Source organism: Emys orbicularis, chromosome 2 (assembly GCF_028017835.1).
Source record: "Emys orbicularis isolate rEmyOrb1 chromosome 2, rEmyOrb1.hap1, whole genome shotgun sequence".
NCBI classification, from domain to species: Eukaryota; Metazoa; Chordata; order Testudines; family Emydidae; genus Emys; species Emys orbicularis.
In genome coordinates, this window is record NC_088684.1 from 266,214,927 (window position 1) to 266,234,980 (window position 20,054).

General features: G+C 43.0%; 1 protein-coding gene across 1 annotated transcript in view; it reads right to left on the reverse strand.

Annotated features, from left to right (window-relative positions):
• ODAD2 (outer dynein arm docking complex subunit 2) overlaps positions 1-20,054 on the reverse strand; it is a 169,671-nt gene that overhangs the window by 66,722 nt on the left and 82,895 nt on the right. The window contains exon 15 of the mRNA XM_065399867.1: positions 12,188-12,430. Coding sequence (XP_065255939.1) covers positions 12,188-12,430 — 243 coding nt within the window. The remainder of the gene's footprint in view (positions 1-12,187; positions 12,431-20,054) is intronic.

Here is a 20,054-nt window from a genome sequence, read left to right on the forward strand (position 1 = left end):
GCTGGCTGCTTCCCAGGAGCCTTGTGGAGCCAGGCAGGGAGCCTGGAAGCCCCACTGCACCACCAACCGGACTTTTAATGGCCCGGTCAGCAGTGCTGACCAGAGCCGCCAGGGTCCTTTTTCAACCAAGTGTTCCAGCTTTGTCCGTGGGTACATCCCTGTACTTTCCCATATCTTGTTTTGAATACTACATTCCAGGTGATGATGAGCCATGATAGTACTCCCTAACAGTACTTGGTATAGAGTATTCATGTATTATTGCTTTGACAAGTTTCCTGTTTTCTAATGCCAAAGCTGACTTTAGCTTTGCAAAGCATTGTGGGATACCTGACATGGGGGAACAGAATTGTGGGAGGAGCATAATACATTCAGTTAACATACCTTCCCAACATCCATATATATAATGTATATTATATTAATACCATGCACATAATACCATTAATGTGGTGTTTACTACATCTAACACATACGTATTGGCTAACAAAGCTCTTTTTCTGGTGAGATGGCTTTTTCTTCATCTGTTTTTTTTTGTTGTCTCTACCTCTTCTTAGTCTTTCCTGATTTTCTTTTCTCTTCTCCTGCTCTCTCACATATTCCCCATTGCTTATTTCCTTTAGCCACGATTTTTTTCTTGCCACATAAATAGCTGCATTCATAACTGCAAAGTCTAAGTCAAGTATTGGTAAGCTATGTACCATTTCCGAATAATACATTCAAAAATGTCTAATGAAAAATGGAGGCAAATATTAAATTTATTATATTTCCTCAGCATTTATATATTGACTAATTTAGCTGAAGTATGCAGATTCATATGAAAATGACTTACTGGCCTTCACACAAAATTCCCAGTGAAGTCAATGTTACAAGTGTATAGCTACACTCAGATTCTGGCTCACAAAGTCCATTCAAGATGGAATAACCAGAACAAGAAACACTGGTGGTCAAAACCTGTGAAGTGCTGAGCATTTGCAATTTGCATTGGAGTCAATGGACCCGATCCTGCTCCTGTTAAAGGGAGTTCTGCCATTCTCTTCAACAATGGAACAGTACTGGGCCCAAAGCAGACTTAAAATGCATAATAAGAAAGAATGGACATAGCTGCTATGTCGACGGGTGAAACCCTCCCATTGATATAGTGCTGTCTACACCAGACGTTGGGTCGGGATAACTGTGTCGCTCAGGGGTGTGTAATTATACGGACATAGGTCTGTCGTGTAGACCATGGCTTAGCTGTGACTGAGCTGCACTCAGTGCAGCTGAAACACGGAAGTGGGGGAAAGGTCGCTGTATGCTCCCTTGTCAGGCCCAGAGTTCTGGGGCTGGCTGGAGACTGGTCTGGCTTGTTCAGTGGCACAATTTAGAGCAGCCTGTAGGTTTTCCATGGCCTCAAGCAGCTGTTCTGGCAACTGGGAATAACCAGACCAGAGTGTATTCCATCTGTGCCCTTTTCCACTGGCCACAACTTCTATACCATGAACCAAGAGTGAGGGTGGCATAGAGCTACTATCAGCTCTGCACTATTTGAGGATTCCCCTTACAAAACTAATTTCCAGGGGCACTCAAAACAGCTGTCCAACTGTATGCATATAGAATGCATGCCTTATGGGCACTGAATTTCAAAGCAGTTCAGTAAGTTTCCTAGGATGAGATGTTCCTGCTGTTTCTATGACCAATTCTAGGCAGACTTTGGTCATACTGGAGAGGTGGTTACTTAGTACAGATAATTTAATATCATAAAATGCTTGGGAAGACCTTGGGGTTGTTGCTTAGGATCACTAGTTACTTAATAAAGATTGTCTTTCACACAGGTTTCACTGTATTTATTTTAAAGACCTACAAGGCCATCATGGCTAAATTTGTTTGCTGGCCAGGATAACAGTTCTAGGAATACATATCAATTTTATATTCCTACATTTTAATAAAAATGTAATCTATACAAACTGATTTTGCATTCAAATAATTTGATATTGAATATTTCCAGCGTAAACTTTAACATGGATCGCTCAAACAAACATGCATGCCCTCTAGACATCTGTTTGTTATATTTATCATCTTCTTTGAAACAATACTATTTGCCAGCACTTTTGAGAAGTCTGGGCGTATCTCCTGCCAACTCAGACCACATGTACAAACATAAACAAACAATGTTATACTGAGTCTATTTTGTGCTCACTGGTAAAATTACAGGGTTTACTTCTGGTAGAGTGTAATCTCATCTTTTCTGACACCACAATTTAATATTTTTTTTAAAACTTTCACAATATTTTTTGCAAACTGCTTTGATAAATTGTATATCAGTGACTCTAAATCCATCTGGCTAAAATAATCTTATATTTTAGTCCATAAGACTCTAATGTCTTAGCATTGAAAACTAGATTTAAAATCTATAGATTTTCTAAACAAAAGGACTCATGAAAATGTAGTAAAATTTAAAAAATGGAATAAGAAATAAACGCATGTAGAATCATTAATAGAAAAAGAATGACTGGAAAAGAACTTCCTCAAAATAAAAAATAAGAACATTGCAGTTGGTGGGGACACATCACTACATAAGGTTGTGCAGGAGAACAGATATGGAGAATAACAACGCATTTTGTACCCTGGATTGGTGAAGCCCATTCACATAGCTATGCTTTGGGGAAAGATAAATTATCTGTTGCTATACAAGTGCCTACCATACCACCAGGAAGAAGCTTGCATGCTCACCCAGCCTCCAAGGGCTTCATCCTGTGTTAAAGTTGCATTAACATGATGATGAGGGAGTGGACTAATTTGAAGAAAAATGTAATTTCAGAATGAAGAGGTAGATCAGAGCTACATTTCATGATCCATCTCTTCCCTCCCCATGCCCATATCTACACTTAGAACAATTTAATTTCCATGAGTTGCCTTAGAATATCACCAAGGTTAGGTGCAGCATAGCAAAAAGTGCCTACTCAGACCCTCCATATGCAGAGAAATTTAAGGTGTCACGCTAAAAGAACCATAGAGAAACCAAACAGAAAAGATCTACAGAAGACCTATCTTCATAAGAGAGGGAACTGGATTAATGTATAATCATCTAATCCTACCCCCTTGTTGATGCAGGTTTGCTCTCTGCAGTATATTTTCTAGTGCTTTGGGCAGTCTAGCACGTAATCATTCCATGTTACGGGGATTCCAGCATTTCCCTTAGGAAATTATTCCACAATCTAATAGACTTCACTATTGAAACTTTTCCTGATATTCAACCTAAATTTTCACTTTCTTAATCCCATCCTCCTAATTATACCTTCTTGAACAATTCTAAATGATTCCTCTCCATCCTCATTATTTGCAATATTCAATTTAGGAACTTGAGTATTTTTTTTTTTTAATTCATTACACAAAGTACTAGGCAAGTTCCCCTGTCAAACAGTGTGTATAGATTCAGATAGCTGGTAGTAATTGCTTATGCTAACATGATGATTTTAGTAATGCATGAGATCTGGTTCCAGGAAAAACAGAGATGCCACACAATACGAGATTGCTCAACCATAGCTTGCTGAACAAATGCAGCTAGGGAAACAACATAATGCTAGTTTCCGTTTGAAAATGTTCAATCTACACTAAGGTCCAGATTCTCCCCTGTGATGTGGCTACTTTGTGCTACACTGCTGGTGAATATTAGGTCAAGAACAGCTGGACATGGGAGGATCACCTCAGTGCAAGGGAATCCGCCCATGGTGCAGAGCTGGAGTTGCAGTTGCTAACCCCCTTACCCCTGCCTTCCTGCCAGGTATAGGGGGAAGGGAGGGTATAAGACCTACAAGTCAGATTTTCCACGGCAAGAACTAACAGTACAAACAGGTGATCTACTAGGACACATCTGAAGCCACTCACTGGAAAAAACAAATAGGAATTGTGAGAGATAAAAGGGGATCAGTCAGCTGAACCAGAGAGGGCACAAAAACTGTAGCCAGAAGCTCTCATCGCCTGAAAGACACACAGTATCCAAGGGAGCTTGCTTTGGTTTTTTTTCTAGAGGAAGACATTGGTGGATCCCCATCACCTTGAAAAGACTGAAAATGAAAGGTGGATGTATGAAGAGGTTGCCAAGAGACAAAAAAAGGAGCATTTCATCTGCCAGGTACAGATAGTTATTCTGGGCATAATTGAGCAGATCCCTCAAAAAGAAGTTACTTGCTGATATCATTCCTATATAAAGGTGTAGTAGGGAATGAGGTGGCAAGCCTCCCTACACAGCACTCCTATCAAATTAAAAACCATTAACAAAATGAGATGACAAAGGATTCCAGGCAAACATCTTTCATCAGGGTAATTTGCAGTCCCATTAGCACTCTGAAAAGATTAACGGAGATGGAGTAAATAGGGGCACTGTAGCCCTTTCTGCTGATATGATGAACACTAAGACTTTGTCAATGCTAGCACTTTTGTCAGCAAAACTTTTGTCAGTCAGGGTGTGAAAAAAACACACCCCTGACCGACATAAGTTTCACCAACAAAAGCGCCACTGTGGACAGTGCTATGTCAGCAGGACAGCGTTTCCCACCAACATAGCTACTGCTGCTCATTGGGGGGTGATTTAATTATGCCGGCAGGAGAGCTGTGGTCCATAGTGTAGACAAAGCCTACTGTTTCAAAGTCTTGTGGCTGGGGGAAATTCACAATGAGAGTATCTTACCAAAATATTTACATTTAGCTGCCTTTTTTAAAAAATGAGAAGATATGGTAGGGGCAGGATTTGGGGAAAGGCTCTCTGTGTTATTTTTCTGATCTATTTTATATAATTGCAATATCAATTTATTTTTAGGTACATACTTGTATATGTTTCTAAATCTGATTTATTATAACAGGATAATATACTATCCTGTATTTATATAATGGGATGAGGAGGGGATCTAAAATCAACAAATCTAAATACTTAGTACTTGAGCAGTTTAGTGTACTAATAGATTCCAAACCATGGAACTGTCACATCTCTACATTAAAAAACTGTACAGTGGGTGGTCCAATGTTCCTCACCTTATTAAAAAAACTATAAAAATTCAATGGTATGCTTAAAAAATAGCATCCAGAGAGTACATGTAGAGCAGAATGGAGAGCTGACTATGATTACACCTAGACCAGGACAGAGAACTGACTGCCTTTAATCTCAGTACAGCACTTAAAATACCCAGGGTGAAATCCTGGCTCCTGCTGGATGCCACCCTGTGATGATAAGTTCTATATAAATTTAGAAAAACATATATATTAGACAGAGTTTTTGATTGGTCAAGGTTCTTATATTTAGTTCTTATAATCTTTCCACTCAAATTAATCCCTTCAGCCCTATTTTTCGTATTCTTCTCTCAAATCTCTCCAGTGAATCTCATTCTGATTCAGAGGTGTCCAGATCTGAATACAATATTCCCATATGTGGTCTCTTGCTATTTGTATTAATGTCAGAAATTTCAGTTCTAGCGGTAGTGTCGGTGATTAATAGCTTGAGGGAAATTGCTCATCAGTTTTGGCAAATTCAACGCTATTACTATTCCCCATAAACCTTGCGATGGGTTTCAACATAATACTGCCAAACTCTATTTTCAGTATTTCAGTATCATTAAGTTGATAGTTGATTATCCTTCCTTGATTATTATAGCAGCACCAAACTACAGAAGTGACAGAGGTTGAACAATGTCTATATAAAGCCTTTACTTTGAACTAGCCATAACTTTAGTTAATATATTCCTTTGAAGCTAAGACTTTCCATGCTTGTTTCCAAGCTTGCTGTTAGTCAGAGAAAGATGATTTTTGACAAGTTTCACAAAACTGCTGTAGACAATTGTGAGGTATCAGAACATTAAACAAATATGCTCCAATTTTGCAAATCCAGGCTAGAGAGCTGTGCGAGGCAGAGGAGAGTTCTGCAAAATACTTTCCCCATTCCTGTCCCCAGGGAAGGTCTCCTGCAGGTGTTCTGTGGGATTCAGACTCTACTGATCTTGCTGGGACAGGCTGGGGCAGTGTCATGAGGCCAACAGACTTCTCTCTGCTGATTGAATCAGATTTACCTGACCTACACCCCCTCTTCCTTGGAAAGGAAGGATTTTCAGGGGCAACAACTGGCAGAGGACTCTGTGGCAGCAGAGCTCCACTAGCAGCAGTCAGCTTCCAAAGAGTTTTCTTTGCTTTCAATGGCCTACAGGAGATCCACAGAGTTTTGGTGTCCAATTCCAGACCGGTTCTATGTGAGTGAGGAAGCCAACCTGCCGCCTTCCTCACCAAGGGAAGAATTTCCCAGCTTTTATGTGAGAAAAGCCTAAAAAAGGGGGAATATCAGGTGCTAATCTTTTTAATTGAAGGTTTGTTTTGCATATTATTCATAAACAACTTCATTGGAAACTTTACATTAGGCATGCCATTAGTCCCTAGTAAACATTAATCATTTTGCATAAATAAAACAAAGAATACACTGAACATGATGCAACCACATGGAATTATGATTCTCACTATGGCTCTCTTCATTGATTCTGCTTGTCTGTCTGGGTTTCTCTGTCCATTCTCACAATATCTTGACACTATTTGTGCAAACTCTTCTGTACAGCTCCACCTCATGAATTGGCCATCTCTTTTCAGATCACATCTGAAAACATATTTTTCTCCCTTCCTATCTCTATCTCTATCACTATTGGCATGGAGGGGAATAGTTTGTTCAGAAGGAGAGGCAGGAAAAAAAGTAAGTAGGTGCTGCATTTTACATCAAGAATATATACAGTTGTTCTAATCAGGCTCAGATTAACCACTGTGCACTCAGTGCACTTGCATGAGGCCCCCATCTCTGGACCACTGGAAAAAGAAAATCAGTCTGCACACACACACAAAAATCAACCCAGGGCCAGGAAGAGAGCAGGGCAGGGCGTCACTGGGGCAGGGCAATGCTTGCATGCTGAGGTGAGAGCCAATGGGGCAGAGCGGGGAACCAGCCCAGCCCCATGAGACAGGAGCCTCTGTGGGGTGAGTGAGGAGCAGGCTTGCTCTCTAACCCCCACCTGGGCCTCCCACTCCACTGGGGGCAGGTCTGACCCTTCCCTCGGGGCCTCCCACTCCTCAGAATAGAATCCTCTCCAGGGCCGCCTACCCCCTGAAGGCAGGACCCAACCCCCCCAGGGCCTCCTACACCTGAGGGATGCTCTCCCTCGGAGGTACAGAAGGTAGAGGGCCCCAATTGCCATAGTGCAAAGGGCCACAAATTATTTAACCCAGCCCTGGACAGGGAGGAATTGGTTGTGAATCTGAAGGTGGAAGGCAACTTGGATGAAAGTGACCATAAAATTACAGACTTCATGTCCTCATTGTGTTGCTCTCCCTCCTTACTTTCCTTAGAGTCATGAAATCTGTAATTTTATGATCACTTTCACCCAAGTTGCCTTCCACCTTCAGACTCACAAACTCGGATTACTGGTAAGTAAGGTCCCATGGGAAGAAAATCTATATGGAAAAGGACCAATGGTAAACTATCCCACTGTGGAGGAAATATAGGAAGAATAGTAAGAGGCCAATATGGCTGGATCAGGAGCTCTTTAAGAACCTGTTCATTAAAAAAGAATCTTAGAAAAAGTGAAAACATGGACAAATTGCTAAGGAATAAAAAAGCAATCATCCATGTTTCCATTTTTCTTTCCTCCACACTGGCATAGTTTACCGTTGGGCCTTTAATACTGTCTCTTTGAGAGAAAACTGCCAGCTGTCCTGAACTCCTTTTCCTCACAGATTTTCTTCCCGAGGGTCCTTACTTACCAATTCTCTGAGTTTGTTAAAGTCTGCTTTCTTGAAGTTCACTGTCATCTTGATTTTAGTAAGGCTTTTGACATAGTCCCGTAAGACACTCTGATAAGTAAACTAGGGAAATGTGGTCTAGATGAAATTACTATAAGGTAGGTGCACAACTGGTTGAAAAATATACTCAAACAGTAGTTACAATGGTCTGCTGTGAAACTGGGAGTTCATATCTAGTGGGGTCCTTCAGGGGTCTGTTCTGGTCCCAATACTATTCAATATTTTAATTTATTACTTGGATAATGAAGTGGAGAGTATGCTTATAATATCTGCTGATGACACCAAGCTGGGAGAGATTGCAAGCACTTTGGAAAGCAGGATTAGAATTCAAAACAACCTTGACAAATTGGAGAACAGGTCTGAAATCAACATGATGAAATTCAATAAAGACAAATGCAAACTACTACATTAGGAAGGAAAAGTCAAATACATAAACACAAGATGGGGCATAACTGGCTAGACAGCAGCACTGCTGAAAAGGAACTGGGGTATATAGCAGAACACAAATTGAATATGAGTCTACAATGTTATGCAGTTGTGAAAAAGACAAATATCATTCCAGGTATATTAACAGGAGTGTCGTATGTGAAAGATGGGAGGTAACTGTTCTGCTCTACTTGGCACTTGTGAGGCCTCAGATGGAGTACTGTGTCCAGTTTTGGATGCCACACTTTAAGAAATATATGGACAAATTAGAGACATTCCAGAGGAGAGCAACAAAAATGATAAAAGCTTTAGAAAATCTGACCTATGAGGAAAGGTTAAAAAAACTGAGAATGTTTAATCTAGAGGAAAGTAGACTGAGGAGGAACCTGATCATAGTCTTCAAATATGTTAAGGGCTGTTATAGCAAGGATGGTGATCCATTGTTCTATATGTGCACTGAAGGCAAGACAAGAAGTAATGGGCTTAATCAGCAGCAAGGGAGATTTTAGGGAAACTTTCTAACTATAAGGGTAGTTAAGTACTAGAACAGGTTACCAAGGGAGGCAGTGGAAACTCTGTCTTTATAGGTTTTTAAGAACAAGTTAGACAAACACCTATCATGGATGGTCTAAGTATATTTAGTCCTGCCTCAGTGTGGGAGGGGATAGACTAGATCAGTGGTTCCCAAACTTTTGTGTAAGATGACCAACCAATTGCATTTTGTCTTTTTTTGTGACCCACCAAGGCTCCAAATTTGGGGAGGCCCCCCAAAATCACAGGCCAGTGTCCTTCTCTTTCTCTACCACCTCCTCCTCCTTGCCCTGCCAAGGGGGCAATGACCACCCACAGCAGTGCCCTCCACCACAGCACTACAAGACTAATCCCAGCCTGGAGGGGAGGTCTGGGTGGGGGCAGGGGTTGGAGAGTGATCTTGCCCACACTCGCCCCGCAATGGTGGCTCCTGTGCCTCAGGGCTGGGCCTGGCTCCCTGCTCTGAGTATTATGACCCGGCGCACAGGGTTGCAGCACCATTCAGATTTGGCTCAGTGCCCTTCTGTGTGCCAGATCACAACACAATTCACTAAAATTTGGTCCAGCTGCTCATCTGTCATAACAGACGAGCAACCAGGCCAAACCTGATAAGTGCTGTGATCCTGTGCACCAGGTTGCAATGTCCGGAGTGGGGAGCCAGGACAGGACACTGCAGGGTGGACTTGCTCTTCAACGCCTCCCACCCCAGAATCTCCTTTCTGCACCAGGCCTGCAACCCATCTAGAAATTTTCTGTGACCCACAGTTTGGGAAACACTGGACTAGACGACCTCCTGAGGCCTCTTCCAGCCCTAAATTTCTATGATTCTACTAATTAACTCCGTAAAGCATTTTGAGATATGGGGTGAAATCCTGGCCTCAATAAAGTCAATGAGCCAATCACAATAGCAGGCCCTGTAAACAGGGACCATACCTCTCAACTGTCTCTCACTGCAAGGAATGTCACTCATTTTAGTCCCAAAATTAGCTACTTTCCACACATATTAGGTATCCCCTCATTTTTCTGTTGACACTTACAGAAAAAATTATTTATACGACAGGAATGAACCCCACAGCATTTTAAGTTTCCTGCATGAATAATTTTTTTGTGTCTCACATTTTGGTTTTGTCACACATTATGTCCCACATTTGGTGTTTGGCATTGAGTGATATGGTAGTGACTGTTTATCCTCATCTCCTTTGCTAGCCAAACTGCCTAGAAAAGGATAGTGTGGGGAAGCAGAGGGGCAATGGCTTCAGTTCTCTGGCCTGTCTGTGGAGCAGAACTGGTACACCAGGAAAAACGATGGATGACCCAGAGTGTACACCCTCCGTGCATGATGGGGAACTCTAGTGTCTCATTCCTTTAAGGTGCTGAGCACTAAATCCAGCAAATCATTTAAGCATATGCTGAATTTTAAGCATGTGATTAGTTCCACTGAAGTCAATGGAATTAAATCACATGCTTAGACTTAAATATGTACTTAATTGCTTTTCTGGATCAGGACTAGAGTACTCTGCATCTTGCAGGATTGAATCCTAGGAAAGACTGTAGCACAATCTCTCCCAGTACTGCTGAGGGATGGAGCAGATCTGCACTGCAGTCTGCAAAGAGTTACGTGTGAATCGCACAGTCTAACTCATAATAAGTAGTTAGCTGTGCCTGCTTTTTTCTAGTAATAAAAAATACATTTTAGTCCTGGACTACAAATTTGCTTCCTTAGTTATCTAGTGTTGAGAATAATTTCAATGGAGAAAAATGTTCATATGATTCTAATTTGAGATTCAATTCCTTCCCCCAATCCTGGCAACCCTTTTTAAAATTTCCTCCCAAACAACCTGTACTCTCTCCTTCTCAAACACAAGATGGACTTTGTTTGACCACAATTTTAGCAATAACTTATGTTATTTTTGGTGCTTAGATTGACCACATTTCAGAATGAAGCTATCCATACTGGGTATTTGAAGTGATAGCCCTGAGTACTGGAATATGTCTGAGGTTTTACGAGTGTCAATTTATATTTATTGGTGTTTGAATTTCTCAGTTGATTTATGATGTTCCTTCTGTTGGGTTAATATATTAGTGTATAAGGCTGATGCTTACAATTCTTCATATGAAATATGCTGTGGAGTTTATTTCATTTATGCATACTTTTATACTACATGACTAACACTGTTCATATATGCCATGTTTACAGTTGTGCACTATCTAGGCTTTTGCCACTGGGTGACAGCCAAAGCATGAAAACAAAAGCCCTATTCAGCAAAAGGAATCTTTGCAGTGCTATATGAATATCAAGTGAATTATGCAAATCAGAACAGCAGAGGAATAAGACAACTATCTCTTTCTGACCATGCTCATGTGTGAGGAGGGAATTATGCCCACAACCTTGGGAAAAATGTCCCTGTTCTAAACACAGCAGACATACTAAATGCAGACCTGGATATTTTATTGGAACATTTCTCACAAAATTTAAAGTTTGATTTTCGCAAGCTGTACAAATCTGACATTAGAAAACAAGTCAGAGAGCAGTAATGTTCTGAATAAAACACCAACTTTTTTCTTTGGTTCTGTGTGTGTGCTGGTGGTGGTGGGGGGGGGGGGGGGCTATATACTTGCCTAAAAAGAGAAAGGAGGTGTGTGTTAATTTATAAAGAGAATTAACATGGATTTTTTGTTTCCAAGTTAAAATACTAATAACATTCCTATTATAAGAGTTTCAAAAAACCTTTATCACAGTGCTAACTGAACACATTTCTGTTACTATAACTTTTCTATAATTTTCTATAATTACTCAATGTAGGGTAAGTTGAGGAAAAGTATGTCCTCAGCTGTGAGCACTTGAAAACAGGAATTTATAAACCAGTTCGGAAAGTTTAAATCAGATCTGGATAAAATCAATAATTTTAAAGGTTTATCCTAATCTTTCAAGAACACAAAAGCTTTTTCTTCCAATAAAGAATTTTTCTGCTGAAATGTTTGTCTTTCTATATAGCATTATCTACAGTAACACATAACAAAAATACACATTCTGTGGAAAGCCAAAAATACAGGTATTGTTCAAAACAGTCACTGAATAAAGCCAACACTAACCTGACAAAAGCAAAACCTATAAATGTGCTTACACTGTGAAACAACTGAGAAATTAACTGGAGTTTTAATGCAGAGGAGGTCATACTAGTGTGTTATGAATAATATTCTGAGCTGGCTGATTTTAAAATAATACATCACATATTTGGTATAATGGGACAATATACAAATTAACTATTCTGTGACTTAAATGCAGAATCTGATGGCAAATAAATCTCTCCTTTTTTTCATTTCGTATAACAACCTTAACTATATTCATGTTAGAATGTCCAATGTTTAGCCAACACAATTGCCAGTATTTTTCATTTACATGAACCATTTAGAATGAAGATGAGCAACTTACATCATATTTTCAGGTTCTGTTGCACAAGCTCCCACTGCTTTCGTGACATTCACAAGAAGTGCCTTATTGGTTCCAGTAAGTAAATTAACTAGGGGTGGGATGCCACCACATTTCCGGATAATAGCTCTATTTGCCGGCTCCTGACAACATTCCCCTAATGCTCCAACCACATTCACAAGGACTTCTTCAGGTTGATCAGTCAGTAGTACTACCAAAGTTTCAATGGCTTTGTATTCCCGAAATCTAAATGTTAACAATAAAAAAACAAAAACATCATTTCCATTGTATTAAGGTTACAAGATAATGTTTTCATTTTATAAACAAATTGCATTGCTAAACAAACAACTGCATGTGTTATTCATTCAAAAATAGTTAATGGAAATGTAATGGACAGTGAAACAGTACAGTGAGGCTGAGGGAACTGGGATTATTTAGTCTGCAGAAGAGAAGATTGAGGAGGGATTTGATAGCAGCCTTCAACTACCTGAAGGGGGGGTTCCAAAGAGGATGGAGCTAGTGGTGGCAGATGACAGAACAAGGAGCAATGGTCTCAAGTTGCAGTGGGGGAGGTCTAGGTTGGATATTAGGAAAAACTATTTCATAAGGAGGGTGGTGAAGCACTGGAATGGGTTACCTAGGAAGGTGGTGGAATCTCCATCCTTAGAGGTTTTTAAGGCCTGGCTTGACAAAGTCCTGGCTGGGATGATTTAGTTGGGGTTGGTCCTGCTTTGAGCAGGGGTTTGGACTAGATGACCTCCTGAGGTCTCTTCCAACCATAATCTTCTATGATTCTATGACTTTTTAATATTTTTTTATTAATAGTTTTTATTAATAGCTCTTCTTCATGTTTGGGAAAGATACTCAGAGTGTCACAGCTAAATACAAGCTGGAACAGATTGTTTAGTTTAAGTAGTTAACACATTTTGTAAGAGACCATTCAAGGTGGAGTGGCCAGTTAATATTATTGCAGTCATAGAACAAAAAAGGGGGTGGTGGTTAGTGGATTACTGATTATTGTAATAAAACATAAATCCAGTGTCTTTATAAAGTTCTTGATTTTTAGTGTCTAGCAAAGTTACGAACAGAAGCTCCCAGGCCTGTCTTTTGAAGGTGTTGTGCAGATTTCCTTTGAGGATGAGGACTGAGAGGTCAGATATGGAATGATCACTTTTGAAAAGTGTTCACCCAGAGATGATATTCTCTTTTATCATTTTTCTGTGTGAGCTCATTCAAGAGCATAGTAATTATCTGGTTTCACCCACATAGTTGTTATGGATCATATAGTGCAGTGGATGAAGTACACCACATGTTGTGATAGGAATGTGTAGGATCCATGGATCTTCAAAGGTGTGTTGGGGGGGTATTTATTATCATAATAGTGGAGATATGCCCACGGTTTTTGCATCTGTTCTTATGGCAGGTCTGGTTTTGCTTTCAGTGGTTGTTTCCTGGTCTGTGGGGAGCTAGCTTCTGAAAATGAGTTTGGTGAGGTTGGGAGGTTGTTTGAAGGCCAGAAGAGGGGGTTCAGGAAAGATTTCTTTCAGGATGTGGTCCCCATCGAGTATGGCTTGTAAATATGATTAATGATCCCTTCAAATCTTTGGGAAAGGATTGCAGAATATCTTCATGAAAATTTCATCAAAACCTCTCAGGAGGATTCAAGGGACATGCTTGTGTACATAAACATGGCCACCCTGCCTAACTCTATGAGGGAACGAAAAGTAGATAACAACTCTACCTCTCTCTGTTGTACCGCTACCCCTTGTAGTACGAGTAAATTAATGAAAAGTCAATAGCTATGTCCTGCTAAATTGGGGGTGCCATCCCTGTAATGGGAAATCACTTACTCGAGGTTCCTTCCCCTTCATTCGGCTTGTCTGTGCTCCAGAGACTGACTGGAATGTGGTGGAATCTGAAAGAGGTCCTGGCTTATGGGATAGCTGGATTCCCCAGTACCATGTCCTCCACCCTTCTCCACTTCCTCCTTGCCCTCGCTGTTCATGACAAGAGCCTGTGACTCAGGCTCCTCAGGGGTATCAATGATGGTGTGAAGGGTGGTGATGGAGTATCCTCCAAGTATGGCATGCAGCTCTTTGTAAAAGCAGCATGTGTGTGTGTGGCTTGGCTCCAGATTGACTGTTGGCCTCCCTCGTCTTCTAGTATGCCAGTTGCAGTTCCTTTGCTTTCACATGGCACTGTTACTGATCCCTGTCATACCTCTCTTCCTGCATTCCCCATGCAATCTGCTTGTAGATGTCCACATTTCTACAACTGGTCCATAGCTGTGCTTGCACAGGCTCTTCTCCCCATAGGCCCAGGAGATCCAGTATCTCCTGTCTACTCCCAACCAGAGCACGTCTGGAGCGTGTAGCCACTCTGGTCAGCTGGTCAGTTGCACATAACAGTGGAAAGCTTGGACTGGGTGAATGCCTCTTTGCACAGATCAAATGGAGAATCTCTTCTATTTAGCAAGGTAAGTAGACCTAGCTGAAGGCTTCCTACTGTTTAATAGAATTTCTTGTACTTAGTCCTTTAGAGCAATCTCGTTCTGAGGATGTCAGCCATGAAGCATCCATGCCATCAGGTGGAGGGCTTGTAGGTTGGGATGGAGGAGGCAGCCATTGTCATGGGAGATCACATCCATATCTCTCAGGAGCAGCCAATATTGATGGGGCCATGCTGGGGCTATCACTATAACATGAGCAGAATCTTGCTTGATTTTGGACAAGACCTTGTGCAGGGGAGGAACTGTAGGGAAGGCTTACAGTAGGCCTTTTGACCATGTTAGGAAGAAAGTATCTGTCAGACATCCTGGGCTGTGACCCGTGCAGGAACAAAAAAGATGACATTTTTTGTTTTCTTTTCTTGCAAATAGGTCCACCTGGAGAGGTTCCCAGCACTGGAAAATGGCCCTGGACACATCTGGATGCAGGGACCACTCATGGTGACTTGCAGATTATTTTCTCAGGCAGTCTGCCAAAGTATTTTGAACCTCTGGAAGATAAGCCAGTTTCAGGTTGATGGACCTGGCTATGCAGAAGTTCCAAAGAGAGATCACCTCTTGGCATAACTTTGTCTATCGGGCTCTCACCTGTTTGTTTACATAAAACACAGCTGCTGTGTTGTCTGTGAGAACTAACAAATTCTTCCCTGTGATATACAGGAGGAATGCCATGTAAACCAAATGGATGGCCTGCAGCTCCCAGATATTTATATGAAGACTTGGATCTTGGGAAGACGAAAGCCCCTAAGTTTGAAGGGAGCCTAAGTGAGCTCCTCAATCTAGATCTGATGCATCCATGATTAAACTGAGTGTCTGTTGAGAAGCAAAGGGGACTCCTGCACAAACATTCGATAGATCAATCCACCATTTTAGGACAAGAATCCAGCAGGTGAATCACTCCGTCCATATGATGGTGGGCCAGAGAATACACTGAGGTGAACCAACTCTGCAGTCATCTGAAATGCAGTCTGGCATGTTGGACCACGTAAGTGCACTCCACCATGTGCCCTAGAAGTTTGAGGCAGTTTCAAATCATGGTGAGAGGATGCATCTTTAGATCTAATGCACTGAGCCACATTGCTTGGAATCTATGCTGCGGCAGGAATGCTCTGGTCAGTGCAGAATCCAGGACCACCCCAATGAATTCTGTTCTTTGAATCAGATCAGGACAGATTTTTCTGTATTGATTAGGAGCTCTAGTGTGTGAAAGGCTGATTGGGTAGTGGCTATGCTGGAGAGTACTTGAGACCTGGATCGTCCTCTCACTAGCCAGTCATCCAGATAAGGGAACACATGGATTTCCGACCTTCGCAGGAATGCCTCTACTACCAGCATGCACTGTTTGAACATGCGAGGAGCTGCTGAGAGGCTGAAAGGCAGAACTGTGAATTGATAGTGGGATTCATTGACCATGAATCTGAGGAACCTTCTGTGGCTCCAATGAATTGCCACATGGAAGTAAGCACCCATTAAGTCAAGAGCAGCATACAAGTCCCCAGTCTTTAAAGAGGGTATAAGAGAAGCAAGAGTAACCATTAGGAATTTGGTTTTCTTCAGAAAATTGTTTAGTTGTCTTAGATCTTAAATAGAACTGAAGCCCCCCCTTTGCCTTTGGGATTAGGAAGTATTAGGAATAAAATCCCTTTCCTTGGAAAGACACGGGAACTTCTTCTATGGCCCCTATTAGGAAGAGAGACTGGACCTCCTGTAGTAGCACGTTCTTGTGAGAGTGGTCCCTGAAGAGGGAGGAGGAAGGGGGGGCAAGAAGGAAGGATAGAAATAACGGCAAAGACTAAGAGGCTAGTGGCTGTTGAGGATGTCCCTCATCCAACTTTTGCACAGGACAGTCCCAAGTAAGCAACTCTCCTTCTCTGGTAATGGTCCCAGTACCCAGAGAGGGGGGAATGGTAGCCCTGTTGCAAGTGTCCCGGGGCCTACTCAATGTGGGAGGGCAGGAAGGGAGTGGGGATGTCGTAGAGCATGGGCAGAAACCCCAAGGACTCTAAAAGGGCCATTGATATGGAGGTGGCACCCACAAAGGCGCTGGCCATTGGTCACTGGGTTGGGATCTGAACCATGGTGGATATGCACCCCACTGGGGTGCTGGTGTTGCTCAGTTCTGGAAGCGTAGAAGCCAATCTCAGAGTCCAGTGAGGAAGGTGAGTCCGTTTCCTCTGGCCACAAGGGAGCTGACCCCCATCAGTATCGGGGAGACTGGCTGCAAGTCTGGTGATGGAGGCACTAGCGAAATCACCGCGAGCTTCCTCCTCGAATCGCTGGAAATCGCTGAGACGCAGCAACAGTAGCAGCCACAAGTACTGAATGGTGCACCAGGGCTGGACATGGCATCAAAGGATCTAACACATCTGATACCAGTACCAGGCAGGAATCCTGCACTGTGGGTGAATCCAGTGCTGACAAGTTCAGAAGTTCCTGAGCTGCCTTGAACACTTCACATGTAGACAGCACCAGCAAAGGCTCCTGACTCTGTGGTACTGCAAGCTGCACCAGTCCTGGGATTGGTCTTAGTGGGCCCTTCCTGGACTCCAGAGTCAACAATCCCTCTTTGCATGCGGGCTTTATCTGGGGGGGTGCCTCTTCTTCGCATGCCCTCAGTGTCCTTGCCTCCAATTGGTGCCTTGCCTGCAGATTTCAAAGGCCCACAATACTGAGTCCTTTGAGGACTTATGAAGTCTTTTCTTTGGTACCAGTGAGGACCATCTGCTTATAGATGCAGCTAGAACGGGCAGAGCACTCCTGACAGACTCAGACATGCTCAGTACCTGTTCCGAGTGACATGGTTCCAATGGAAGGCGAAGGGCAGGCTCCAGGAGTAAGTACTTGAGCCTGGCAGCTCTGTCCTTTTTAGAACAAAGTTTGAATCCTCTACAAATGTGATATTTATCACCTACATTCACTTCCCCCAGACATTTAAAGCAGCTGGGGTGAGGGTCGCTCACTGGCATAAGTTTGCCTCAGGACTAACAGGCCTTGAAACTGGGAGAATGCAACACAAGTCTGGTACCGGGCCTGTTACCCAAACAGGCACCAGAGACCAAGCTTCACTAAGAACTAAACTAAACTTACTTTAGTCACTATTTACAAAATACACTACTTTAGGCTTAACTAACATGATAGGTATCATATATACAAGAAGAGATGGAAGACTTGCAAATGCAAAGATCACAGCTCCAATAACCATCACTGACGTAGAAAGGAACTGAGGTGGTTGGGGGCAGTGTGGCCCTTTATTCTTGCATGCAGTGGTGCAAAGCACCAGAGGGCACTCACACTGCCCTAATGGGAAAAATCTCCAACAACAGTGTATGAGGCACGCACACACCTACAGTGGCATGGCCATGTGCAATCACTAGAAGAAGAACCATTATTTTTCTTTCATAAACTTTCCAGAATACAGCATGGCAACAAGAACAAGATACATCAGGCTGAATCTAACCTGTGTCTTATTTGATAATTATACTACAGTACTTACTTTGATTGACATCGTAGCCTGTGTATCTCTTCATATCAATTCTTATTCTGTTTTCTTTCTCCAGAGTTGTTCTCTCTGCTTTCCCTATAGCTGAGAAGGTTTCTACTGAAGTCCATACAAGTGAAGGGTGCTCACTACTTTCCAGGGACGAGGTACATAAAGAATTATGCTGTGCATCTGTTTTTGTTTGTTTGTTTGTTTGTTTGTTTGTGAAAAATAACAGAATCTTTGAAGTTCAGGCAGAAGGGTTAGGATTATTTTCTTGAAAGATGACCTTCAGAACTTGGTGTGTATTACAATAACAATGCAATTAGCATAGCTAGCCTCCTAGGGAAATGTTCCTAGTTCTCTGTTCCTCTTGAACAGGGTAATGTTTCTCCAAGAGAAAAAGACGGTTACTCACCGTTGTAACTGTTGTTCTTCGAGATGTGTTGCTCATATCCATTCCAGTTAGGTGTGTGCGCGCCGCGTGCACGATCGTCGGAGAAATTTCTACCCTAGCAACACCCGGTGGGTCGGCTGTGGAGCCCCCTGGAGTGGCGCCTTCATGGCGCTGGATATATACCCCAGCCGACCCAGCGCCCCCTCAGTTCCTTCTTGCCGGCTACTCCGACAGTGGGGAAGGGGGGCGGGTGTGGAATGGATATGAGCAACACATCTCGAAGAACAACAGTTACAACGGTGAGTAACCGTCTTTTCTTCTTCGAGTGCTTGCTCATATCCATTCCAGTTAGGTGACTCCCAAGCCCCACCTAGGTGGCGGGGTCGGAGTGAGACATCGCTGTGCGCAGAACCGCTGACCCGAAAGCAGCATCGTCTCTGGATTGTTGCACCAGCGCATAGTGAGCAGCGAATGTGTGTACGGAAGACCAAACTGCAGCTCTACAAATGTCCTGGATCGGGACCTGAGCCAGGAAGGCAGTCGAGGAGGCCTGGGCCCTCGTGGAGTGAGCGGTGAGGCGCGGAGTCGGGACACCGGCTAGGTCGTAACAAGCACGAATACAGGACGTGATCCAAGAGGACAGGCACTGCGAGGAGACCGGTGAGCCTTTCATCCGGTCGGCTACCGCAACAAAGAGTTGTGTCGTCTTCCGAAATGGCTTTGTACGGTCAATATAGAAAGCCAGGGCCCTGCGTACATCCAAAGAATGCAAACGCTGGTCTTGACGAGTAGCGTGTGGCTTTGGATGGAAGACTGGGAGAAATATATCCTGGTTCACATGGAAAGGAGAGACCACCTTTGGAAGAAAGGCAGGGTGGGGGCAAAGCTGCACCTTGTCCTTGTGGAACACCGTGTATGGGGGTTCGGACGTGAGCGCTCTGAGTTCAGAAACGCGCCGTGCTGAGGTGATGGCTACGAGGAAGGCTGTCTTCCAGGATAAGTACAGGAGCGAACAGGTCGCCAATGGTTCAAACGGAGGCCCTGTGAGCCTGGAGAGAACGAGGTTGAGGTCCCACGTCGGAACCGGCTGGAGTTGCTGTGGGTACAGCCGGTCTAAGCCCTTGAGGAATCTAACGACCATCAGGTTAGAGAAGACCGAGGACGCGAGTTCTCCTGGGTGGAACGCCGAAATAGCGGCGAGGTGAACCCTGATTGAAGATATCGCCAAGTCCTGCTGTCTTAGGGACAGGAGATATTCCAGTATGAGAGGAATAGGCGCCTGCAAGGGAGACGTAGCTCGTTGCTCACACCAACAGGAGAAATGCTTCCACTTGGCTAAGTAAGTGGACCGTGTCGAGGGCTTCCTACTTCCCAGCAGAATCTGCTGGACAGATTGCGAGCATTGCCGCTCTGTCCGATTCAGCCATGGAACATCCACGCTGTGAGGTGGAGCGATTGCAGATCTGGGTGACACAGCCGGCCGTGGTCC